This window comes from Salvelinus sp. IW2-2015, unplaced genomic scaffold (assembly GCF_002910315.2).
Source record: "Salvelinus sp. IW2-2015 unplaced genomic scaffold, ASM291031v2 Un_scaffold1332, whole genome shotgun sequence".
NCBI lineage: Eukaryota > Metazoa > Chordata > Actinopteri > Salmoniformes > Salmonidae > Salvelinus > Salvelinus sp. IW2-2015.
The window spans coordinates 308,908-334,927 of record NW_019942845.1 but is presented as its reverse complement, the minus strand read 5'-3'; the positions used below and the strand labels follow the sequence as shown (position 1 = coordinate 334,927).

General features: G+C 40.5%; 4 protein-coding genes across 6 annotated transcripts; 1 reads left to right on the top strand and 3 right to left on the bottom strand.

The window, feature by feature from the left end:
- The first annotated feature begins 456 nt into the window (after positions 1-456).
- Positions 457-6,049, top strand: LOC112070451 (formin). The gene is made up of 4 exons (XM_070438977.1): positions 457-505; positions 686-835; positions 2,144-2,225; positions 5,128-6,049. The coding sequence occupies exons 1-4, from the start codon at positions 489-491 to the stop codon at positions 5,173-5,175; spliced, it is 297 nt and encodes a 98-aa protein (XP_070295078.1). The 5' UTR covers positions 457-488; the 3' UTR covers positions 5,176-6,049.
- On the bottom strand, positions 5,822-7,650 carry LOC112070450 (gremlin-1). 2 transcript variants are annotated; one of them, XM_070438976.1, is made up of 2 exons: positions 7,499-7,650; positions 5,822-7,279 (listed from the first exon to the last, which is right to left on the bottom strand). In XM_070438976.1, exon 2 carries the CDS (start codon positions 7,253-7,255, stop codon positions 6,737-6,739), a length of 519 nt encoding a protein of 172 aa, XP_070295077.1. In that variant the 5' UTR covers positions 7,256-7,279; positions 7,499-7,650; the 3' UTR covers positions 5,822-6,736. The 2 variants fall into 2 exon arrangements, with proteins under 2 accessions (XP_070295077.1, XP_023993643.1); XM_024137875.2 differs by having other exon boundaries at positions 5,822-7,286; positions 7,503-7,650.
- Positions 7,651-7,761: 111 nt separating this feature from the next.
- On the bottom strand, positions 7,762-20,557 carry LOC112070449 (neuroendocrine protein 7B2). Of its 2 annotated transcripts, none has more exons than XM_024137874.2 (6): positions 20,448-20,557; positions 16,352-16,586; positions 13,699-13,848; positions 9,567-9,679; positions 8,942-8,995; positions 7,762-8,699 (listed from the first exon to the last, which is right to left on the bottom strand). In XM_024137874.2, exons 2-6 carry the CDS (start codon positions 16,572-16,574, stop codon positions 8,574-8,576), a joined length of 666 nt encoding a protein of 221 aa, XP_023993642.1. In that variant the 5' UTR covers positions 16,575-16,586; positions 20,448-20,557; the 3' UTR covers positions 7,762-8,573. The 2 variants fall into 2 exon arrangements, with proteins under 2 accessions (XP_023993642.1, XP_070295076.1); XM_070438975.1 differs by having other exon boundaries at positions 8,610-8,699; positions 8,927-8,995.
- Positions 20,558-20,721: 164 nt separating this feature from the next.
- Positions 20,722-25,798, bottom strand: LOC112070448 (inactive Rho GTPase-activating protein 11B-like). Its single transcript, XM_024137873.2, has 8 exons — positions 25,432-25,798; positions 24,576-24,672; positions 24,299-24,419; positions 23,957-24,092; positions 21,899-22,047; positions 21,424-21,567; positions 21,207-21,303; positions 20,722-21,098 (listed from the first exon to the last, which is right to left on the bottom strand). Exons 1-8 carry the CDS (start codon positions 25,623-25,625, stop codon positions 20,969-20,971), a joined length of 1,068 nt encoding a protein of 355 aa, XP_023993641.1. The 5' UTR covers positions 25,626-25,798; the 3' UTR covers positions 20,722-20,968.
- Positions 25,799-26,020: the final 222 nt, after the last annotated feature.

Sequence of the window (26,020 nt, the reverse complement as noted above, 5' to 3'; positions counted from 1 at the left end):
GAGATAGACAGCTTACGGTTGGGGTTCAGAGGCTAGACACACAGATAGGGATCAGGCAGATTTGCGATTGAGTACTGGGACTCTGGAGAGAGACAGACAGGAGGAACGTTTGGTGGGGAGAAACTGTACAGACAGAGAGTGGTGTGTGTGTGTGTGATCAAGACATAACCATATTGGAAATGGCACCAAGAAGCGGCCCCTTTGTGGGATAACATTTGTGTGTTTTTTTAAATAAAATGGTTGTATGACTCCATTTGACAAAGAGCATTGCACAGCCACAAGAGGTTGTCAGTGCTTGTCTTTGCACGCTGGTATATGTACTGTACTAGTACACTTTGAGGAAGAGGTTGTCAGGTGCTTGTCTTTGCACGCTGGTATATGTACTGTACAATACACTTTGAGGAAAAGATCGTTCATTAAATGTTATACAATTGTGTGTATTTCATTTGCAGCGGAAATAATGACAAGATGAAGTGCATGCCCAGTTGATGTTTGCACAAAAAAGGTTTGAAAACACACATCTCTCTCTTCTACTTCCCTTCTTTGTAGTATGGTATAACATTGTTGGTTTCATTGAAGAATTCCACAAGGTGATACTCGCTCTCTACAGTAATTAATGATTTTATACAAGAGATTCACTGGACCTGAAGTTCTAACACTATCTTCCCTTATTCTCCGTCCTCAGCTTCCACGAGCTGGTGACGTTCTTAGGGCTGAAGCCCAAGACAGGAGAGACCGAAGTGGCGACAGGTCACTTCTTTATGCTGTGGTTTGAGTTCTGTACCGACTTCAAGACCAGGTGGAAGAGAGAGAACAAGAATATATCCAAAGAGAGGTGTGTGGGCAGAGAGAGAGAGAGAGAGGCATAGAGAGAGAGAGGCATAGAGAGAGAGAGACATATAGAGAGAGGACATAGAGAGAGAGAGAGACATAGAGAGAGAGACAGAGAGAGAGATACATAGAGAGAGAGAGACATAGAGAGAGAGACATAGAGAGAGAGACAGAGAGAGAGCATAGAGAGAGAGAGAGAGAGAGAGAGAGACAGAGAGAGGAGAGAGACCATGCATAGAGAGAAGGAGAGAGAAGAGAGAGGGGGGGGGGGTGAGACAAGGAGAGGGGGGGGGAGTGGAGAAGAAGGTGTGAGAGAGGGGGAGAGAGGAGAGAGGGGTGGAAGAGAGAGGGCTAGAGAGGTTGAGAGAGGGGGGGGTGAGAGAGAGGGAGAGGGGAGAGAGAGAGGGTGGGGTGAGAGAGGGAGAGAGGAGAGAGGAGGGGTGAGAAAGAGGGAGAGAGGGAGGGAGAGAGGGGTGAGAGAGGGGGTGAGAAAGAGGGAGAGAGGGAGGGTGAGAGAGAGGAGAGAGGGGAGGAGAGGGGAGAGAGAGAAGGGGTGGGTGAGAGAGAGGGAAAGAGAGGGGGAGGAGTGAGAGAGAGAGACCTAATGCCTAGGCTTTTTCTTAGAGGGCTAACTCAGTCTTGTGGCATGCAGAACACCCTGGGTTTGACCTTTGTCAGTTACGCCAACAACCTCAATGAATTACTGTTCACCTGTATGTCCTCGTCTAGAAAAGTTCAATTCCCACAGGGATCACGTACAACCTACTAAAAATGTGTTAATGTGTTAAGTCACTTTGGATAAAAACATGGCTTAGTGGCATACCATATACATTATTTGACTTGGATATATATTATTTTGACTTGGATATATATTATTTTGCTTATAAAACTCATCTCCCTGAGAAGTGACTAAATCAGGACGATAACTCTCTAAGATATGTGACATCCCACATCTGGGATCAGCTACATGTACCCTGCCAGTCCACCGACTGACTGAAAGTGAGAAACGCTGTTCTTATATCTATCTAGACTGTCTGTCTTTTTGAACAATGTGACCCTGTATTATCTAGTACGTAGTCTGTATGTCTTAACACAGCATAATCTCCTGTATGACTGGGTCTGAGACTGATGTGAGCTTGTCTTTTGGGGCCGTATGCATCAAGTGTCTCAGAGTAGGAGTGCAGGTCTGGGATCAGGTCCCCCCCCCCCCCCCCTGTCCATGTAATGTTATTCACTATGATCCTAGAGGATCCTAGATCAGCTTTCTCACTATGAGACTGATGTGAACCTCTTTTCCCATTCCTTCTCCCAGACTGAAAGAGGCCCAGCTGTCAGTGAAGAAGAGTCACAGCAGACAAGAAGGTGGAAAGACTGAGATCAACCCTAACAGTCTGGTGAGCAAACTTAAACTTAATATAGACATACAGTATAAATCCAAAGACCCCTATCCACTATCAATCACACCTGATCAACCCTAACAGTCTGGTGAGAACATAGAGGCATTTTAACACTGAGATATATATAGATATATACAGTAGCAGTGAACCGTTTGGACACACCTACTCATTCAAGGGTTTTTCTTTATTTTTACTATTTTCTACATCGTAGAATAACAGTGAAGAKATCAAAAGTATGAAATAKCACATATGGAATCATGTAGTAACCAAAAAAGTGTTAAACAAATGAAAGTATATTTTCTATTATCAATTCTTCAAATCTGTATTGAGGACAGCTTTCCACACTCTTGGCATMCTCTCAACCAGCAAAACCTGGAAGTGTGCCTTGAATTCTAAACAAATAACAGTGTCACCAGCAAAGCACCCCCACACAATCACACATCCTCCTCCATGCTTCACGGTGAGAAACACACATGCGGAGATCATCCGTTCACCTACTCTGCGTCTCACAAAGACACAGCAGTTGGAACCAAAAATCTCAAATTTGAACTCATCCGACCAAAGTACAGATTTCCACCGGTCTAATGTCCATTGCTCGTGTTTCTTGGCCCAAGCAAATCTCTCCACTTACTGGTGTCCTTTAGTAGTTATTTATTTGCAGCAATTCGACCAGGAAGGCCTGATTCACACAGTCTCCTCTGAACAGTTGATGTTGAGATCTGTCTGTTACTTGAACTCTGTGGAGCATTTATTTGGGCTGGAATTTCTGAGGCTGGTAACTCCAATGAACTTATCCTCTGCAACAGAGGTAACTCTGGGTCTTCCTTTCCTGTGGCGGTCCACATGAGAGCCAGTTTCATCATAGTGCTTGATGGTTTTTGCGACTGCACTTGAGGAAACTTTCAAAGTTCTTGAAATTTTCCGGATTGACTGACCTTCATGTGTTAAAGTAATGATGGACTTCTCTTTGCTTATTTGAGCTGTTCTTGCCATAATATGTACTTGGTCTTTTACCAAATTTTGTTTTACGTTACAGCCTTATTCTAAAATATATATATATCTTTTATATACAAAGCAATCTACACACAATACCCCACAATAGCAAAGCGAAAACAGGTTTTTAGACATTTTTGCAAATTTATTAAAAATAAAAAACTGAAATACGTTTCAGACCCGTTGCTATGAGACTCGAAATTGAGCTCAGGTGCATCCTGTTTCCATTGATCATCCTTGAGATGTTTCTTCAACTTGATTAGAGTCCACCTGTGGTAAATTCAATTGATTGGACATGATCTGTCTATATAAGGTCCCACAGTTGACAGTGCATGTCAGAGCAGAAAACAAGCCATGAGGTCAAAGGAATTGTCCGTAGAGCTCCGAGACAGGATTGCGTTGAGGCACAGATCTGGGGAAGGTTACCCTAAAATGTCTGCAGCATTGAAGGTCCCCAAGAACACAGTGGCCTCCATCATTCTTAAATGGAAGAATTTATGAACAACCAAGACTCTTCCTAGAGCTGGCCGCCCAGCCAAACTGAGTAATCGGGGGAGAAGTGCCTTGGTCAGGGACGTGACCAAGAACCCGATGGTCACTGACAGAGTTTTAGAGTTCCTCTGTGGAGATGGGAGAACCTTCCAGAAGGACAAGCATCTCTGCAGCACTCCACCAATCAGGCCTTTATGGTAGAGTGGCCAGACAGAGGCCACTCCTCAGTGAAAGGCACATGACAGCCTGCTTGGAGTTGCCAAAAGGCTCCTAAAGACTCTCAGATCATGAGAAAATTTGGCCTGAATGCCAAGCGTCACGTCTGGAGGAAACCTGGCACCATCAGTACGGCAAAGCATGGTGGTGGCAGCATCATGCTGTGGGGATGTTTTTCAGCAGCAGGGACTGGGAGACTAGTCAGGATCGAGGCAAAGAAGAGCAAAGTACAGAGAGATCCTTGATGAAAACCTGCTCCAGAGTGCTAAGCACCTCAGACTGGATTGAAGGTTTACCTTCCAACAGGTGTGCCAAGTTTATAGTGTAAATGTGATATTTCAGTTTTTAATTTTAATAAATTAGTAAACATTTCTAAAAACCTGTTTTTGCTTTGTTATTAATTGGTATTGTGTCTAGATTGAGGGGGAAAATAAGCCTGTAACGTAACAAAATGTTTGAAAAAGTTGATGGGTCTGAACTCTTTCTGAAGGCACAGTAGAGAGGCTGTCTCTTATACACATCTAGATGTGTATAAGAGACAGCCTAATGCCTAGGCTTTTTCTTAGAGGGCTAACTCAGTCTTGTGGCATGCAGAACACCCTGGGTTTGAACCTTTGTCAGTTACGCCTACAACCTCAATGAATTACTGTTCACCTGTATGTCCTAGACTAGAAAAGTTCAATTCCCGCAGGGATCACTTACACCTACTAAAAATGTGTTAATTCACTGTAAGTCACTTTGGATAAAAACATGTGCTTAGGGGAATAGATGGGTAAGGAAAAAATATATATAGAGAGAGATATACAGTACAGTTATTAGTGTGATCCTATGGGTCAAAGCAACAGTACCACTGCTCTACACAATATGATAGATAGGATCAAACAGGCTAACCCTCATCCATCTTCTAGGTTTGGATTCAGGCTCAACAAAACGGTGTTAACAGGAAATAATATATTTTTTGACCTATCCCAGAACCTGGTTTTGATTGAATTATTGAACTACTGTTCCAATCATAATAATTATTCCACTGGGCCTCAAAAAACTCTGACAGGCTCATGCCCTATGGGCCGTTCTGGCTCGGACAAGGCTTATTTACTTCCTTACTTGGCTTCAAAAGCCAGTATAGTGTGGTATGTGGACACTGTTTGCATACTGTCCCTAACTGGAAAAAACAAACCCCTTTTCTCTGCCCTGACAGAAAGACAGGCTGCGCCAGAAGGAAGCTAACATGGTGGCCACAAGCTGAGAGACAGAACAGGACAGAGAAGATATTCATGAGAAAATTGATGAGTTGATTCGTGAGGTAAGTGGGGACTTCTCCCACCCTCTACCACCCCTTTAGCCACCCACACAGGGTGATCAGGATCATACCAGTCTCTGTTCCTGCCCACCTTCTTACAGACCAAGCCTGGAACACTGCCCTTTGAACCTTCCCCTGTTGGAGACTAGAGGAAACCCCTCATACTATGGTTCACAGGTCACAAAGTTGCAGATGGATTCACTGACCAACAGGATACTGGCAACAGGGGGGATGATGTCTATTTTCTTGTTAATTTTTTATGGGAGTAATGTATATTCATATAAAAGTTGGTGGWTTCTCCACCTCATCCTAAGGACATTCATGTTTAAAAATAATACATGTTTTTCAGTCAAATAACTGATTAATATCTGGTCAAATGAAACAAGACAGTGTGTCTAGATTGTATGGGAAACTTCTCGTGTAGATTTGTTTATGTTTGTTTTCTGATATTCAATATCAGAAATGTATCATGTTTTTCACCTTATATTTCCACTGTCAATCATTACATCAATATAGATAACAATCAGCTATGTATCTTGCCATCGGTCTCTGTTATTACAACTTCCCAGCAACCCAAAACTGTTCAACAAGGTGTACAAATACAAGTTTATTCACCAACCACTTTATATACTGTACATATATAATACAATAGCATGAACGTTAAGTGACGTCTAACAGTGCAGGTTTAAAATGAATTGACAACATTCATTGACAACAAACTCCTCAAGAGTTCCTGAAGTGAGTGTGTCCACTGAGAATGATACTTAGWGACATTTGGAAGAAATTATGCATTTTGACATCAAAACAACTATTTTATTTTTTTTAACAAATCAACACAGAACTAAAAAAAGAAGAAATCAGTTGAACACTATTAAGTCTGTAAATCCTGTCATGTGATTATGAACTCAAATGTATCGATGTGAAAGTTTAATTGTATTTATGTGAACTATTTATAATTGTAAAATGTGAAAAGCTTCAATAAAGATTATTTTTTWAAAGGAAAAAGGAAACAATACTTATTCTCTCCACTTTGGCTCATAACAGTTAACAAGTCCATGTCAAATTGAACACACTGTGTGGCTTTTTCTCCTTATTTAAATGCCATACATGCGCAAACATTCTGGTCTCCACAGTGATACTGTTATTTGTATTATGCGCAAGCCAGAAATATTAAAGTATTAAGCACGAAGCTATAAGCCATTTACAATAATGCCAAACCAGTCGTTATAGTCCCATACATTACACTGGGGGTCTGTTGGAGTTGGCATAGCTGCCCGTTTAGGGGTTTTGGCATGGTTGTGAAGAGTTCCATCCCTTGTTTTCGTTGTGTTTTGATCTCTTTTAGGATTAAGATTGGACATTTTCTCCCTCGTGCATATTCGGTTTTTGCAATGGAAGCGCGTTTGATTTAACGCATTTGGTCGCTCGCTCTATTCCTTTTAGTTATTCCAGTGGAAAGCAAACCAACACAGACTATACGAAATGTGTCCATTCCATCTGGCTTTAACTAATCCAGGTCTATGGATGCGCAGTGGCACGTCTTTAKGCGCTGGACGCGTTTCRTCTGGGTGCTGGGTGACTGGCCTGGACAGATGAGGGTGTAGGTGACGGTAGTGAATGTTTTCGGTTTACASGTGGAACACGATTGGAAAGCCCCGTCATCTTGGTAGATGTGTCGGGGGATGTAGAAGGAGTTACACTGCCCGTAACAGAAACGATTGATTATAGTGCGGCTGAGGCATCCTTCCTCGTGGATCGCCTGTTTCAGCGGCTGCGTTTTGCACCAGTCCAGTTTGAGGTACCGGCGCTCCGTGACGTGTAGGGCTTCTTGGCTGGATTCTAGAACCTCGTCAGCGGCCGTTACTGGCCCCATTTGGCGGGAGACAAATCCGTTCTGTGGTGGCTGCTGCGGTGAGCGCTCCGACTCGTTGGGGCTGGAGTTGTATTTGTATGGGTGCGGAGAGGCGCCCTGGAAGCTACCTCCCGCTGCGCTCCTCAGCGGACAGAAGAATAGTCCCAACACCATGGCCGAGGCAAATACTGTTGATGTCTTCATCCTTAGATGTAGAATGTTAAAATATATAAGGATTATATTTAAAGCCGTCGTGGAAATCAATAGAGAACAAATTACGCATWACTTTTACGCAAGGTTTACGCAAACCAAATACAACATTTCCACATGTCTATACAATGTAGTTACCAGATGAATAGGGTAATTTCAACATAGCGAGTATTTGGTAGAGCAAGAATGATAAATAGCTAGATTTACTCACCTGTGTCCTACACAAACTCCACACAACAGAAACACTCCTGGTTTAGATTTAAGTGTTTTGAATAAACTGCTAGATTCCCTGCGGAAGTAAGATATTGGTTAAGTAGAAGTATTTCTGTATGACGTCTTCTTGGAAGAGGCCAAACAAACTGCTGTCCAGCTGTACTGTCTTAGATTTAAGTACAGTGGAAGGATGTGCCCGCCCCCTCCAACGCCCGTCATCCTCTCTGATACTATTCAAAACGGACTCAAACCTGGGAAACTTGCAGAGTAAATCATTTATTTTATATTATTAAGAATTAACAGCAAATGTTCATCAAAAAAACAGCAAGAGAGTTAGATAATGGCTTGAGCCCAAAAAAATATTAAAAAGCTAAAATCACAACAACTTGATTAAATACTTTGTATCACAAACAGCATATTTTTGGTTTGATCCAATATATAATTGAGACAACATTCAGCTTTATAGGCTGCTCTAATATTACTGAATTGCATGCCACAGTGGACCACAGGCACAAAATAACTCATAAGTTTGTTACATTTTCCACCCTGAGCAAGTCATTTTGATAGATTGAAAACAGACAACAGATGGTAATGTCTTATTTTTTACACAAGTGGTACATATCAATATACCCCTGTGTTACCGTACCTAACATTGTTAGTAGGCTACGTAAGTCAACAAAGATGTGTCATGGTGAAAAAGTAACACATTTAGAGAACYTACTTGTCTGATGTGACGTTTTATTACAAACTAGGTGGTTCGAGCCCTGAATGCTGATTGGCTGACACCGTGGTATATCAGACCGTATAACGCAGGTATTTTTACTGCTCCAATTATGTTGGTAACCAGTTTATAATAGCAATAAGGCACCTCGGGGGTTTGTGGTATATGGCCAATACACCACAGCTAAGGGCTGTATCCAGGCACTCCACGTTGTGTCTTGCAAAAAGAAAAGCCCTTCGCCGTGGTATATTGGCCAGATATCACACCCCCTCAGGCCTTATTGCTTAAATCTACTTGAGATAATGTGAAGTGAACATGGTGGCCAGTAATGTTAGAACAACAGTGTGTTTAGGTGGTGGTTTTTGTTGCAGTGGTGGTGCGATAGTCTTCGTCCTCTTCTGGGTAGTGGGGAACAGACTTCTTGGCCACCACATTGTTCAGCCTCTGACCCATCAGGTAGGGGTTATTGACACTCTGGAATAAAAAAGGGTAAGATGGGTACTTTCCTGTTTTCGAGAGGAAATATTTAGTTGTCATGGTGCTGAAGATAAAGAAACATGTATTTGACTTCATCCAGAAATGTGAGTTTAAAGTTGAATTATCTCCTTCGGGGTATAACAAATAAATTGTGGTGATGTGGATTCACAGAGACCATTTCTACAAAAGCACAAAAAAAAGAGAGAAAAAAAAAAGAAACAAACCAATTATAGACCCACCCTTTTTCTTCTTTTGGCTCCTCCCTTCAGTTTCTGGTACAACAGTTCCTTGTTCTGAAAGGAAATATCCAAAAGTGAGAAGGGACACACAGGTATATATTTTTGTTATTGTTTTGTTTTTACAGAAAATGCCTTTTTTCTTGAATCATTGTAAACAAATTGATTAAGCATTTTCTGGGGAACAAATATATTTTCTCTGGTTGACTTGTCTGGTGTCCACAGATGGGGTGTGMTGTAAATTAGTAGAAATCAAAACAATATATTTTTCCTAATAGAGGCTGAGATGGACTGGCCAGTTCATGTCAACGTAATCTCCATAATGGTATGGGAACTATAACCATTGGCTTGGTGAAAAAAAATGTTCTCTCTCCCACAGAATATATCCCCTTAATACTCCTGATTAACATTTGGCAGGAGTACATATAAAATAGCTTATACATTGGAGGTAAACTCCATTATAGCAGACTAGAGTCTGATCTAAGGTCAGTTTACTGTATCCACTCCTGAGCCTAGTGGAGTGGGCTGACATTTCCCCTGACTCTGATCTAAGGTCAGTTTTGATTTMGGGATGGTATAGGCAACATCCATAACCAAACAAACCATAGCACCCACCCCAGTCACTCACCCACTTAGCCAGAGCAGGGTAGTCATGCTCGGGGTCGAACAGGTGCTGATGCTTCTGGAACTCTCTGCTGAACTCTGCTGTGTCCGGGGCGTTTTCCAGACACCCATCTGCGGCTACAGTACAAAAGAGGGAGCAGAGAACAGAGAGTCAGAGATTGGCCAAATACTATAGGACAGGGTTTCTAAAACTTTTTGGGATAGCAAATTCCTCAGGGACCCCCTCATAATCAGTACAGCATACAAGGAAAAAAATCGCATACAAGGAGTTTTACTATGACTTCGGCAGTGCACGGCCGGAAAAACTAAGTCTCAGGCCCTGGGAAGGAACATTTTTAAGGCCCGCCTCTTGACATCGGAGAGAACATTTAGCAATTTTCATGCTAATTTCCTGCAATTCTACACATTTAGAGATTGGATTGGATTATTTAGCTATTTGATTTAGAATTCCAAGACCTCTTTAAGTATCCCCCCAAAAATATAAAAACATTTTAGGAAAAATATAATTTGTCCTATTAGCCTATACAAACACATTGAATAACAGCTTCACTACATGGAACAGAATGTGTCTAAAGGAAGTTTGTTCTGAAGTGTCTGTCCTATATCTGAGAGATGTAAGAAAGATCAGGAAACATATACAGTGCCTTCGGAAAGTATTCAGACCCCTTGACTTTTTCCACATTTTGTTAGGTTAAAGCATTATTTGAAAATTTATTAAATCATTTTTTCCCCCCATCAATCTACACACAATACCCCATAATGACAAAGCGAAAAACAGCTTTAGACATTTCTGCAAATATATTAAAAATAAAAAAACAGAAATAACTTGTTTACGTAAGTATTCAGACCCTTTGCTATGAGACTCGAAATTGAGCTCAGGTGCATCCTGTTTCAATTGAGCATCCTTGAGCTGTTTCTACAACTTGATTGGAGTCCACCTGTGGTAAATGGACATGATTTGGAAAGGRACACACCTGTCTATAAGGTCCCCACAGTTGACAGTGCATGTCAGAGCAAAAACCAAGCAATGAGGTKAAAGGAATTATCCGTAGAGCTCCGAGACAGGATTGTGTTGAGGCACAGATCTGGGGAAGGGTACCAAAACATTTCTGCAGCATTGAAGGTCCCCAAGAACACAGTGGCCTCCATCATTCTTAAATGAAAAAAGTTTGGAACCAGCTGGCCGCCCAGCCAAACTGAGCAATCGGGGGAGAAGGGCCTTGGTCAGGGAGGTGACCAAGAACCCGATGGTCACTCTGACAGAGCTCCAGAGTTACTCTGTGGAYATGGGAGAAACTTCCAGAAATAAAACCAATCCTGCAGCACACAACCAATCAGGCCTTCATGGTAGAGTGGCCAGATGGAAGCCACTCTTCAGTAAAAGACACATGACAGCCCGCTTGGAGTTTGCCAAATGGCACCTAAACGACCCTCAGACCATGAGAAACAAGATTCTCTGGTCTGATGAAATCAAGATTGAACTATCTTTTGAGATTTGGATGCYGACCCCTACAGGAACTCCACGTACCCCCAGAGGTCCGCAGACCTCACTTTGAGATCCCCTGCTATAGCAGAATACTTAATCTACATAGAACAAAATCATACAGAACAAATAGCCTTGGTAGGTGCACATCTGTTTCTGCTTTAGCCAACTAGTCGTAGCTGTTTGCAATATCGAATGCAGAAACTAAAGTCTGTTACCCAGGCTACATTGTTGTGTTATACAGTACGTGTCAAGCTGTCTATTTGTGTAAAGTAAGGTATAGTAGGCCTTTATGTACATGTGGAATAAGTACTGTCTACCAGTCTTTCCTAGTGGACAGGGGTTAGGAGGGTAACTGTCTACCAGTCTTCCCTAGTGGACAGGGGTTAGGAGGGTAACNGTCTACCAGTCTTCCCTAGTGGACAGGGGTTAGGAGGGTAACAGTCTACCAGTCTTTCCTATTGGACAGGAGGGTAAGGAGGGTAACAGTGGTTAGGAGGGTAACTGTCTACCAGTCTTCCCTAGTGGACAGGGGTTATGAGGGTAACAGTCTACCAGTCTTTCCTATTGGACAGGGGTTAGGAGGGTAACTGTCTACCAGTCTTTCCCATTGGACAGGAGGGTAACAGTGGTTAGGAGGGTAACTGTCTACCAGTCTTCCTTAGTGGACAGGGGTTAACCTCTTAGAAATAGGGGGAGCTGTTTTCACTTTGGGAAAAAAAATCGTGGCCAAATTAAACGGCCTCGTACTCTGTTCTAGATCATACGATATGCATATTATTATTACTATTGGATAGAAAACACTCTGAAGTTTCTAAAACTGTTTGAATTATATCTGTGAGTAAAACAGAACTCATTTGGCAGCAAACTTCCAAACAGGAAGTGAAAATTCTGAAAATGGGGCCCTGTCAGGCCTTGCCTATTCAATTGCCTTATATTTATGGATCTGTATGCACTTCATACGCCTTCKKCTAGATGTCAACAGGCAGTAGAATGTTGAATGGGGTGTCTAGCTTGATGTGAGACCGAATGAGAGCTTTTGGAGTGACAGGTCCGCCCTATTGGCAGTATTTAGCCGCMCACCAGGGAACCCCACATTGTCTTCTGAAATGCGTTAGGTAMACACGACGAAATGCTCCGTCTTGGAATTTATTGGATACATATGAGAAAAACATCATAAAGATGGATTTTCAACCGAGTTTGACCAGTTTATTCAACGTTTATTGTGACTGAGTTTTTCGTTCCATGCGCCAAGAGTTGATGGACATGTGCGCGCCACAATGCTAGCCAAAGTTGCTAATTCGACAGAAGAAATMGACATTCTAAAATAAAACAACGATTTGTGGAAATAGGTCTCCTTGCACTACATTCTGATGGAAGATCATCAAAGGTAAGAGAATATTTATMATGTTATTTCGTATTTTTGTGTAATATGTTGGCTCCAACATGGCGGAGAATTGCTGGGCGCTGTCTCAGAATATTGCATGCTGTACTTTGTACTAAAGTATTTTTTTTTTTTTATCTAACAGCGGTTGCATTAAGAACCAGTGTATCTTTCATTTGCTATACAACATGTAAAGTTTATGATGAGTTTTTTGGTTAGATTACGTGACTGTCCATAATGCACCAAATTGTCCGGAGAAATTATGGCGCCGTATTCACAATGTAAAACCAGGATTTGTAGCTATAAATATGCAAATTTTCGAACAAAACATAAATGTATTGTATAACATGATGTTATAAGACTGTCATCTGATGAAGTTGTTCAAAGGTTAGTGATTAATTTTATCTCTATTTGTGGCTTTTGTGAAAGCTACCTTTGCGGTGGAAAAATGGCGTTGTGTTTTTGGATATTGTGGTGAGCTAACATAAATATATGTTGTGTTTTCGCTGTAAAACACTTTTTAAAAAATCGGAAATATTGGCTGGATTCACAAGATGTTTATCTTTCATTTGCTGTACAACATGTATTTTTCATAAATGTTTTATGATGAGTATTTATGTATTTCACGTTGCTCTCTGTAATTATTCTGTCTGTTTTGGTGCTATTTGTGACGGTGGCTGCAATGTAAAAATACGATTTATACCTATAAATATGCACATTTTCGAACAAAACATAAATGTATTGTATAACATGTTAAGACTGTCATCTGATGAAGTTGTTCAAAGGTTAGTGATTAATTTTATCTCTATTTGTGGGTTTTGTGAATGCTACCTTTGCGGTGGAAACATGGCGCTGTGTGTTTGGCTATTGTGGTGAGCTAACATAAATATATTGTGTTTTCGCTGTAAAACATTTTAAAAATCGGAAATGTTGGCTGGATTCACAAGATGTTTATCTTTCATTTGCTGTATTGGACTTGTGATTTCATGAAATGATATTATATRKRWMRSSRGRMYSGCTAGGCTAGTCAGCTTTTTTGATGAGGATGATCCCGGATCCGGGGTCCGTAGAGGGGAGGGTAACTTGTCTACCTGTCTTTCCCACTGGACATGGGTTAGGAGGGTAACTGTCTACCAGTCTTCCCTAGTGGACAGGGGTTAGAAGGGTAACTGTCTACCAGTCTTTCCTAGTGGACTGGGGTTAGGAGTGTCGGGATAACTGTCTACCTGTCTTTCCTAGTGGACAGGGGTTAGGAGGGTAACTGTCTACCTGTCTTTCCCACTGGACATGGGTTAGGAGGGTCGGGGTATCCATGGTCCTCACTGAAGTCTTTAGGGATGTTGTCCCCTGTCAGCTCAGCTACGATGTTGGGGATGTTTCCATAGGGACCCAGGTGCTGCAGTCCCTCATGAGCTCCACCTAATGGAGTAAACACAGCATAACAGGGACACCTTATTGTTTATTTATTGACCGAGAGGACATGTTTACTACTGTTTTTACATTTTAAATGTGATTACTGTATTTTGAAAGTCAAATCAATATCTTAATAAGAATAAGGAATATCACCTACTCAGCCTAGATATCACCATATTGTTTATACGTTCCATGTCCAAAACAAAATCCCAAGTATAGAAACCCAAGGACAGAAARGTCAACGTAATCTCCATAATGGTACTGGGAACTATAACCATTGGCTTGGTGAAAAAAAATGTTCTCTCTCTCTCTCCCACAGAAAATATCCCCTTAATACTCCTGATTAACATTTGGCAGGAGCACATATAAAATAGCTTCTACATTGATGTAAACTCCATTATAGCAGTGATTTCTCCCAGGCTTTGAACTGGGCACACGACTGCCTGTGGTGTAAAAACTAGTAGGGAATATTGTTTTTAAATGTCCTGCTTTAGAGGGTAGAGTATATTTCTTAGACGTAACCATCGGCCAAATCCCAGATATACACAAACTAGGCTGATGGTTGTACACCATTTCATACTGTTAACATAATAAAGTTGACAACCTATTTTGTTAGCTATAGTCCTGTTGTTACTGTACTTCACTAGCTTGGTTTATTATTAGTCAGGTATTTAGAAGGTTTCCATCCAATTGGTGACAGATTTCCATGCAAATATTCTAACGTCTGCATAAAAACAATATGCTAATTTTCCCACCATGTCACATCCTGACCATAGAGAGTCCTTATTTTCTATGGTGGAGTAGGTCAGGGCGTGACTGGGGGGTTAGTCTAGTTTATATTTTCTATGTGGGGTTCTAGTTTTGTTTTTCTATGTTGGTGTTTGGTATGATTCCCAATTAGAGGCAGCTGGCTATCGTTGTCTCTAATTAGGGATCATATTTAAGTAGCATTTTTCCACCTGTGTTTTATGGGATATTGTTTATGTGTAGTTGCATGTTAGCARTCCATTGTCGTCACGTTTATTTCTTTATTGTTTTGTGCGTTTCTCTATTAAATCTGTGGAAACCATATCGCTCTGCACCTTGGTCCGATGATTATTCCAGCGAACGTGACACACCAGAGTGGTGTTTCCATCCAACTGACTTGTTGCTGTTAAAAGGATGTGCGTAATGACGTAGTGAACATTAAAAAAAAAACTTTTGCGGGTAAGTTGTCAGGTTTCCATCGCATTTTCAACTTTACTGATGGTTTTGTCACAAAGGAAACTTGCCCAGGCTGGTGTTGGTGGATACTCTCTAGATGGTTCTCTGATACAGCGGACAGGTACAGTTATATGATGAGATATGAATAAAAAAAACTGATTTGTATTTGACAATTTGCAGCCAAGCACCGATCATCATGTCACCAGCGTCATTCAAATGATAGCCTACCCTATATTTAGTGGACACTACACTGTGGACTTAACCACCATATTTTATGAAGTTAAGGAATAAGTTGTAAAGTTTATCATAATTTATTCCATCTGCCTATAGACTTTGCATGCCTTCCATGTGGTAGTACCAGAGAGTAAAAGGGAAAGAATTTACACCCAAAATCTGTCCATGCAAGATAAGCAGACCAAGTGGGGAGGTCTACAGAAGTGGACTGGCCATCTGACATTTCGGGCAAATACCAGATGGGCTGGTCCATTTTTAGCCCAGTAGGCCTGTCTAACTTGGGTTTGTTGCACAAAATGATCATTATCTCACTAATAAATGGGGGCCTTGAGAAAACTGTGGGGGCCCCAAGGAAAAGAATGGGTCGTTGTGTTAGAAATGCCAGTTCCGATTTTGTCCTAGTCTGCCCCTGGATGTCTATGAGAGTGTCGAATTATGTGAGGCTTATTTGATCAAATATATGTTTGTTTTTTAAATTGTTTAGGTTGTTCCAAATGTACTGATGTAAGCATGTGGCATTCCAGAAACTTTGAGAAAAACGACTGAGTTGAGCCTGGCGTATCTGCCCTCTCATTGGCTAGAATGGTCCTACCTGATCTCACCTGCCTTACATCTTTGAAGACATGTACTATATTTCCATTGTTAGAGCAGTCACTGGACCATCTTGTCAATATAATAGATCATCTTCGGTAGTACAATGAAACATGTCATTACGTGACTCCAAGTTTACTGCGATATGATTGTTTTCATATCAATATTTGCGCATAAAAGCATTTCCACCGCAATTGACGCATAATCAATTTCCCTGACAAAAGATCCCACCTTGTCATGAGTATTTTGTTTAGTCAACATTTAAGACAAATTTGCTGTTTACATAAGTCCTGAAGTTATTTTTTTTATGAGTCAATTAATCCACATTGTGGTTGGATGGAAACGTGGTGATTGACCAAAAACAAATGCATACATAATAAGAACAAAATAGATAACACTGGAAACTACTATCCATACCCATGACTATAACAGACAACTCCTTTAACCCATACATTAGAAATCATGGACCATAATCACCTACCTTGGATGCTCTGTGGCCCCACGATGTTGGTGGCCTGGTGAGCAGGGTACTCGACCCTGGGCCGAGCGATGCCCAGCTGCTCCATGACTCCGTGTAGGAGACGCTGAATGTCGGCCTCAGATACCTGGTCCGCCGTGCGGGGGCTCCGGGCCGATGCCAACCCCGCTATACACACCAGAACAATCAGCAGCACTGTTCTCCTCAACCTGACCGCCGAAGCCATCTCTGATGTCGGCTATAGGAGATAAAAACACTGTTGCTTATAATGTCTAATAGGCTTATATGTTGTGTCTAATGTATTTAGTAGAAAATGCAACTGAAGAACGTGTTCTAATTATATTCTATTTCATCAGAAGAAAGTCCATCTGACATGAACCATTAAACCATCATTAAAAAAAAACTGTATGGAGTTAGAATAGTTCTTTTTATACCACATTGTGGAACAATCAAAGTCAAACATGGCACAGACCATCATTAATAATGCATTACATCATCTATACACATGTATTCATAAACAAAAAAACTAAACAAAGTGGATAAATGGACAATTAGGCACTTATAAAAGGAAGGTCTCCATTGAAGGATAAGGTGGCAGGCTTTAACGCAGGCACTGGCATAGAACACAAACTTACCAGATAGCATACAGTATAAACATGTCAGGAAATTAGCTATAAAACTGCAACATGTTTCGCTCAGCTTCATGGCAAACTGTGTAGAATAGCAGGAAATTTGCTCAAGAATTACTGAAAGTCGGGACAATCCTTGTCCGGCAGGTAAAGTTTAATTTTGTGAACAAATTTTTTTTTCTCCCATTATTTGATCTTAAAATGTTCATTTAGGATAATTTTAAGGGAAAAGATTTGTTTTGGTAATTTTCGAAAATACTTTCAATATTATTCATTTCCATGTCGACTCTATGCCTTGAAATGCCTATTTTGTTGTAGTACAGCCTGCTTTTTTTATTTATTAAATTGAGATTTTGTCGCTGGCCTACACACAATACCTCATGTCAAATTGGAATAATCTTTTTTTAAATTTGTACAAATTAATTAAAAATGAAAAGCTGAAATGTCTTGAGTCCATAAGCATTCAACCCCTTTGTTATGGCAACCCTAAATAAATTCAGAAGTTAAAAGTCACAGTTGCATGGAKTTACTCTGTGCTCAATAATAGTTTAACATGAATTTTGAATGACTACCTCATGTCTATACCCCACACATACGATGATCAGTTGAGCAGTGAATTTATAACACAGATTCAACCACAAAGACCAGTAATGGAAAGTTCTCTACTTCTGTTTTTAAATCTAACTAATACTGGAATCATCATGATCACAACCATAAACTGTCAACTCAATCTGCCTGACAGATACAAAAATGTTACATTGAAATAGTTTGAGTAATAAAGCTACTGAGGAAAAGCTAAATTGCTACTGTGTTTTCCAATGCCTTTCAAAGGAGGACACCTATTGGTGGACTGGTAAAAAGAAAAGAAAAAAAGCAGACATTGAATATCCCTTACATCATGGTGTATTACACTTTGGATGGTGTATCAATACGCCCAGTCACTACAAAGATTCAGGCGTCCTTCCTAACTCAGTTGCCGGAGAGGAAGGAAACCTCTAAGGGATTTCACCGTGACTTTAAAACAGTTGTAGTTTAATGGCTGTGATAGGAGAAAACTGAGGTTGGATCAACAACATTGTAGTTACTCCACAATACTAACCTAATTGACAGAGTGAAACGTAGGAAGCCTGTAGAGAAAATAAATATTCCAAAACATGCATTTTGTTTGCCACAAAGCACTAAAGTACCACTGAAAAATATGGCAAAACAATTTACTTTTTGTCCTGAACACAGTGTTATGTTTGCGGCAAATCTAATACAACATTACTGAGTACTACTCTTCATATTTCAAGCATAGTGGTGGCTGCATCATGTTATGGGCATGCTTGTAATCGTTAAGGACAGGGGAGTTTTTCAGGATAAAAAAATAACTGAATGGAGCTAAACACAAAATCCTAGAAAACCTGGTTCAGTCTGCTTTCCACCAGACACTGGTATATGAAGTCACATTTCAGCAGGACAATAACTTAACACAGCCCAACAGGCCAAATCTACACTGGAATTTCTCACCAAGAAGACCGTGAATATTCCTGAGTGGCTGAGATAAACTTAAATCTTCTTAATCTATGTCAAGACCTGAAAATGGTTGTCTAGCAATGATCAACAACCAATTTGATAGAGCTTGATGAATTTTGAAAACGATTATGGGAAAATGTTCTACAATCGAGGTGTGGAAAGCCCTTACCCAGAAAGACTAACAGCTGTAATTGCTGCCAAAAATGCTTCTACAAAGTATTGCTTCATGGGTGTGAATACTTATGTAAATGAGATATGTGCTAACATTTCAAAAATATGTTTTAACTTTGACATTATGGGGTCAAAGATGGGTGAGATGTTTTTCAATACGTCATCCATTTTGAATACAGGCTGTAACACAAAATGTGGAATATGTCAAGGGGTATGAGTACTTTCTGAAGGCACTGTATACTAATAAGGAATTACAAGGGTTCAGCTATACCATAAAGACCTCTTATTCATGTCCTCATTACATGTAGTGAAACAAGACCAGTAATGGTCTGGAAAGTTCTCTACTTCTGATAGATTTAAAAACAAACAATACTGGAATCATCATGATCACAATAAACTGTCAACTCAATCTGCCTGATGAATTCAACGTAACACATTATCTGTTTTCAGATAAGTAAAGCTACAGTGAAAAAGATAATTTATGGTATACACCACTTGAATGAAAAAATCTTATTTAAATTCAGTAAAAAGATGAACCGTTATTATTGGGGATTTTCAAATGAATTTTCATATTTTACAAACGTTTGTATGTTTTGAGTATCTGTTGTCAACTCCGTCATTGATGGCTAATCCCCTTATTGACAAAAAAAATGTATCCTATTGAGAGAAAAACGTATTGTAATCACTGTTCAGCAGCAGATGCTTAAAACAATGAAAGTTTCTTTATGTGCTACACCCAAAGGATGCTTTCTTTACTAAATGGTTTTAAATCTGGAACACACATACCATGAGCATTTCACAACGCTACAAAAGATTAGTATCACATATTTGAATACTCTCAATGTTAGAAGTAAACAATCAATGCCTTTAAATACTCGGACAATAATTTTTTTTTTTTTTTTTTAATGCCTTTTATAGTGTCTGACACCAGTTGTATGGTTGTTCCTTTACATGGTGTGACAGCTGATAATTGTCTATCAAATTTACTATTTTTAAATGTTATACAAATATGAGATTTCAAAAATCCATGAGTTCTAAAACAGCAACAACAAAATCTCGGCCCCATAGCAAAATAGGACGATAAACGATGAAACTACACATTTCTCTGCACAAACATTTAAAAAGACCGTGCGCCCTGTGAAACTGCGTTACGCCACTGGAAACAGGCATTGACATTGTTACCTGATCAAATGTATCAATTATTATTTTCAAAAATATTGAAATGTTTTGTATGGACAACCTTCTGTAAACCAACGGTTACATAAGGCGGGTACAAATAAACCGTATTGATGTTTCCCCTATAGGAAAATAATATCACACACCATTTGGTCCCAAATATCGCTGTTGATGTCTAAATAATGTTGACATGGTCATAACCTATACTAACCATCATAATAAATCCKAAATTAGGCACATAAAACGGTGTTCTCCATCTGTAAATATTATGGCCAGAATGGAAATGCATATAAATGTATATAACATGCATCGGGCTAATTAGCCATATAATCAAATATATTGCCCGACAGTATGTGGTATCAAGGCATATGTGCGTCTGCCACTTTTCTGTGAAAACAAAATGTAGGTCCGCCATCAAACGTTTAGGCCTACGTCAGAGGGAAATATGATACAGAGTCCGCTACGGTCATCCCAAGATTTAGATACACCAATAAACGATATGAATTCAACAGATGCAATGTTTCCAATATCATTAGGCTACTGGTTAGGCATATCGAAAAGCCCTATACGATATTTATCTGAACCTTACAATATAGCGTTTTCCTTACCGTGTATCCTGGATGCGAGGAGCAAGAGCCTGTAATGCTGAACGAGGATGCAGTCGGTCCTTGCTCCACAGTTTATTAGCCTACCACTGTTGCCAGGCTCCCAAAGTAACTGGCATCTCCGTGAATGTCATTGGTCGGCGGACAATGTTAATAATTAAGCGAATCAGTGTGCCATATTCGTTTTCTTGTGTGCTTTACAAATTAGCAGACAGACATGCAATAGCCTACGATGTGGCTAAAATAATATTTTCATACCTTTGACTCCAAAGTAGTATTAAAAATAAACCTATTTATTAAAACAAATTTTAGTTTTACAGACATGTTGGACAGGTGGACTACAGGAAATATGTACAGGGAAATAAATTAAATATCCAGAAGTCCAAACGTTTCTAAAGACAAATAAAATGTCTTTACAATAAAATGTGACATTCATAGGGTTATTTTCATCTTCAATGCAAAACAATGACAACTGACATGGGCCTTGATGTCTGATGAATTGAGATCTCTCCATTTGATAGAGACTATAGAGTGGTGCGTCTCCTGCTCTTCCAGGGGGTTAGGTTCAGCTTTCCCAGACCAGGATACCTGCGGATACTGTCACCTCCCTTCAGCCTTTTGGCCGAAAAACACCCAACGTTTCCCGAATCCATTCTGAGGAGGGACGGACAGGGAATGAAAACTGGTAATAGTTCCGTATATGTAGGGCAGGACCCTACCTTGATCGCTTTGTTAAAAATATCATACAAAACTACATTTTACCTTTTGAGTGTTTTGCTCTGTACTCTGCAGCTCTCTGTCCTCACTGGGGTGGAGGGAGATCTGGCCAACTGAGCTGAAGGACTCGAGCCTGGTTTCCCTGGGTAAAGAAGTTAATTTATCACAAGCTCAAATGATAAGCCTCAAACATTGTCATTATACTGCACACACAATCTGACAGCCAGAATTCATGTGGAAAAAATAGATTGTAAACATGTACCTGAGCAAAATGTTTTGTTCCTGAAAAGCTGAATGTCTGGGAAGTCCTCCAAACCCAGGCTCTTTCTGAGTGGCCGTCTCTTCCTGCAGGGAGACATTTCAGCATGACCTGGGACGCCCTCCATGATCACCTGAGGAACCACACCTATAGACAGAGACATTTTAAATTTGATTTAACTAGGCAAGTCAGTTAAGAACAAATTCTTATTTACAATGATGGCCTACCCCGGCCAAACCCTAACCCGGACGACACTGGGCCAATTGTCTGCCGCCCTATGGGACTCCCAATCACAGCCGGTTGTGATACAGCCTGGAATCGAACCAGGGTCTGTAGTAACGCCTCTAGCACAGAGATGCAGTGCCTTAGAACACTGCGCCAATCGGGAGCCCCCCTACATCACATCATCATATGAGTCCCGTCTTACATCTGATGGGTGAAAGCAATCGAGGTGGAGAGTGAGGGGTGTGAGTCATACCAAATGAATGGACATTCTCTATGAAGGTATAGACCACAGCTTTGAGTTTCATATATGTGTCCATCCCCTCTGTTCCGTGGCTGGGAGGAAGCAGGCTCGGGGCAAAGATCACAGCCAGGTTACTATTGGTCATCCTGTTCTCTGCACACCTTGGGAAAATGATAGAAAAGCAGAGCGAAGACAATTGATGATCTCAATAAGAACCAGAACTACAAGTCAGTTGTAGGATCAAAAGCATCTGCTAAATGGTATATTATTATTGTCTCAATCGGAGTTCCAGAAAAAGAATGGTCTGGACCTTTACGGCACAAGAGCTAAGCTCCAAGACAAATGTTATGTCACATGCCCTGAATACAACAGGTGTAGACTTTACTGTGAAATGCTTGCTTTCAAGCCCTTCCCAACAATGGAGAGTTAAAATAAAAAGACAAGATTAATAAAGTGCAGTGAGCAGAGCTATATACAGAGAGTACCAGATCAATGTGGAGGGGTAATAGTTATATACAGAGAGTACCAGATCAATGTGGAGGGGTAATAGTTATATACAGAGAGTACCAGATCAATGTGGAGGGGTAATAGCTATATACAGAGAGTACCAGATCAATGTGGAGGGTAATAGTTATATACAGAGAGTAACCAGATCAATGTGGAGGGAGGTATAGCTATATACAGAGAAGTACCAGATCAATGTGCAGGGTAATAGTTATTACGAGGAGTACCAGTATCAATGTTGCAGGGGTAATAGTATATACAGAGAGTACCAGCAATGTGCAGGGGTAATTAGTATATACAGAGAGTACCAGATCAATGTGCAGGTAATAGTTATATACAGAGAGTACCAGAATCAATGTGCAGGGGTAATAGTTATATACAGAGAGTACCAGATCAATGTGCAGGGGTAAATGTTATTATACAGAGAGTTACCAGATCAATGTGCAGGGGTAATAGTTATATACAGAAGTACCAGATCAATGTGCAGGGTAATAGTTATATACAAGAGGAGTACCAGATCAATGTGCAGGTTAATAGTTATATACAGAGAGTACCAGATCAATGTGCAGGGTAATAGTTATATACAGAGAGTACCAGATCAATGTGCAGGGGTAATAGTTATATACAGAGAGTACCAGTAAGATCAATGTGCAGGTAATAAGCTATATACAGAGAGTACCAGTACAGAATCCATGTGCAGGTAATAGGTTATATACAGGAGTACCAGATCAATGTGCAGGGTAATAAGTTATATACAGAGAGTACCAGATCAATGTGCAGGTAATAGTTATATACAGGAGTACCAGATCAATGTGCAGGGTATATATATACAGAGAGTACCAGATCAATGTGCAGGGTAATAGTTATAACAGGAGAGTACCAGTACCAGATCAATGTGCAGGGTAACAGCTATATACAGAGAGTACCAGATCAATGGGCAGGGTAATAGTTATATACAGAGAGCACCAGATCAATGTGCAGGGGTAATAGCTATATACAGAGAGTACCAGATAAATGTGCAGGGATATTAGGTATTTGAGGTAGYTATGTGCTGTACATGAAGGGAGGGTAAAGTGACTAGGCATCAGGATAGATAATAATAAGGTATTGGAGGTAGATATGTACATGAAGACAGGGTAAAGTGACTAGGCATCAGGATAGATAATAATAAGGTATTGGAGGTAGATATGTACATGAAGGCAGGGTAAAGTGACTAGGCATCAGGATAGATAATAATAAGGTATTTGAGGTAGATATGTACATGAAGGCAGGGTAAAGTGACGAGGCATCAGGATAGATAATAATAAGAGTAAAATAAAGAACAGAGTAGCAGCAGCATATGATGAGTGTAACTCTTGTGAGTGCATAGAGTCAGTGCAAGATAGACAACTAATGTCTATTTAGCAGTCTTATGGCTTGGGGGGTAGAAGCTGTCTCGAACCTGCTGGTCCGAAAGCCGATGCGTCGGAACCATTTGCTGAACGGTAGCAGAGTGACCAGTCTAGTACACTTTCCCTGTTGCCTGCTATTCCCCTACAATAGCAACACTATCTCCAAACATATTACCTGTGGGAGACCTTTGCGAGGAAGTGGAAGAAGTAACTGAGGAAGGCAAAGTTCCTGTCAGGCAGTAGGCAGGACAGCAGCTGGGTGGCCAAGGCCCTCTCCTCCAAAGTGGGTAATAGCTGGGCCTTCAGCAGGGCTGGAGAAAGAAAATGTGTTGCTGTCTATTATTGTCACAGACTCACTTCACACAGGACCTGTATTCATGAAACACCTCAGAGCAGTGGACCTGATCCTAAATCAGCAATTCTATTCTGAGACATTTTATGAATATGGGCCCAGAAATTCCCCCATTTTGAGCCGGGATTTAAACCAACGACCTTCTCCAACCTCTAGGCTGCCTACCTGAGTGGAGGTCTGAGGGGAATAGGGGGTCTGGAAGCTCACGGCAGAACAGCTTCAAAAGGCTGGCCACGTCACAGGGGAGGGCTGTGGATAGACACGCCTCCCCATGGTCTAGTTTAGCCTGTGGTATTGTTGGAGGTGTGGGGGCGTGGTGAGGAAAGAGGGGGGGAAAGAGGGGGGGGAAAGAGTCCAGAGTCCATCAGATAACAAAACAAAGTCTTAAATTGACATCCTTTAAATCAACAATAATCTGTGCATGTTGATGTCACACACTTACCCTAAGGGTCCTCAGACGAACAACAGAGCCAGATTTTCTGAAAAGGCCATCAGTCCCAGCATGCTCCAGTAGATGCTCACAGGCATCCACTAGAAAGCTACATTGAAGTTAATATTAATAGGAATGATTATTTCTCACATCAGTTGCACATTGTTCATTGTTAAAATAGAGCCTGTGTGTTCTTACTAGGGTAGCAAAGAGGGGTTTTACAGGAAACTCCATTAACTACCGAAATGTTGGCATCTTTCAAGGATTTTATGTAATCTATCAAAAGACATCTAGTGGCTCTTTTGGGTACTTCAGATTATCACAGGTGTGTAATTATCTGTCTCCTTCTCTGGCCTTATTACATGTAAAATARATTAAAATGATTTTAAAATGAAATTTAAAAGTTGTAAATCATTATCTTATATATTAAACATGATCGTAAATATAGTGAATATCATTGGTGTATAATATGAGGGTTTCAGCATTGAACATAATTTTTTATACACTTAAATATTTTACAGTGTCAATATGGATTCGTTGCCAATGTTTTGACATCAAACTGGTGGCAGTTGTGAAACAAGTCAATAGTTGGAAGAGCTGCAGAGGTAATTGAATATAATGCCATTGTTGATTAGATGCCTTATTCATGAATTAGGCAATTTTATCTACTAGAAACTCATGGACACAGCTATACATTTAAAAAAAAAAGTGAAATATATATCTATAAAATAAATGTTTCTATAAAGTTATTAAAGTATAAAATTACCAAACTTACGATATATTGCCATAGACTGTTAGTTATCAAAATGACTGAAGATTCAGGTAAGTTTGGTAAATTACCGGTACCTTTGCAACCCTAGTTTCTTACCAGGGTAGCAGCCCACACGGAGGCATGTAACACAACGGCAAACTCTCCAGTGGAACTCCAAACACTTTGGTACCACCTGTAAACCTTTTCTCTTTCTTCCGTCCACAGTTCTTCAGCTTTATCCCGTGAACCACACGGAGATGTTCCAATACAGAGAGACGGACCGTGTCACTAGGCCGATCTGAAATCTTCATTTTTCTGTCACTCTACTTGCAGGTGAAAAATAAACAGTAAAAGCAGAGTAGTCCTAAATGTTATTTAGCAGTTTCTTCCAGGTAAACTATTTTAACAGCACAATTGCTGATGACTCTGAAAAGTCACTTGTTGTTCCTCGTGTGCAATTATTGGCATCATTATCACCTGTGGCACTGTGAGGACACACCCTTCAATGAAACAGCCTCTGCCTGGAAGATGCAATACATTAATCAGACTGAAGGCGGCGCTATATCATCACCTTAGCGCTTAGTAGGCTTACAGGTTGAACCTGCCTAGCACTGGCCTAGTCAATGGCTGTGTTCGAGAGCATCAAAACCGTGATGTATCATGGTTAAATTGTGACTGACTGATCTACAAATCATATTGAGTAGTT

Coding starts and splice junctions, on each gene's coding strand:
- LOC112070448 (XM_024137873.2), bottom strand. CDS start 25,625: ATGAAGATTTCAGATCGGCCTAGTGACACGGTCCGTCTCTCTGTATTG. Junction 24,673..25,431: donor CCGTGTGGGCTGCTACCCTG/GTAAGAAACTAG, acceptor ACTTCAATGTAG/CTTTCTAGTGGATGCCTGTG. Junction 21,099..21,206: donor CAGAGCAAAACACTCAAAAG/GTAAAATGTAGT, acceptor GTCCCTCCTCAG/AATGGATTCGGGAAACGTTG.
- LOC112070451 (XM_070438977.1), top strand. Junction 836..2,143: donor AAGAATATATCCAAAGAGAG/GTGTGTGGGCAG, acceptor TCCTTCTCCCAG/ACTGAAAGAGGCCCAGCTGT. Junction 2,226..5,127: donor AGATCAACCCTAACAGTCTG/GTGAGCAAACTT, acceptor CTGCCCTGACAG/AAAGACAGGCTGCGCCAGAA.
- LOC112070449 (XM_024137874.2), bottom strand. CDS start 16,574: ATGGCTTCGGCGGTCAGGTTGAGGAGAACAGTGCTGCTGATTGTTCTG. Junction 9,680..13,698: donor ATGTCCAGTGGGAAAGACAG/GTAGACAGTTAC, acceptor TTTGTACTGTAG/CCGCAGATGGGTGTCTGGAA. Junction 8,700..8,941: donor GAGCCAAAAGAAGAAAAAGG/GTGGGTCTATAA, acceptor TTTTTATTCCAG/AGTGTCAATAACCCCTACCT.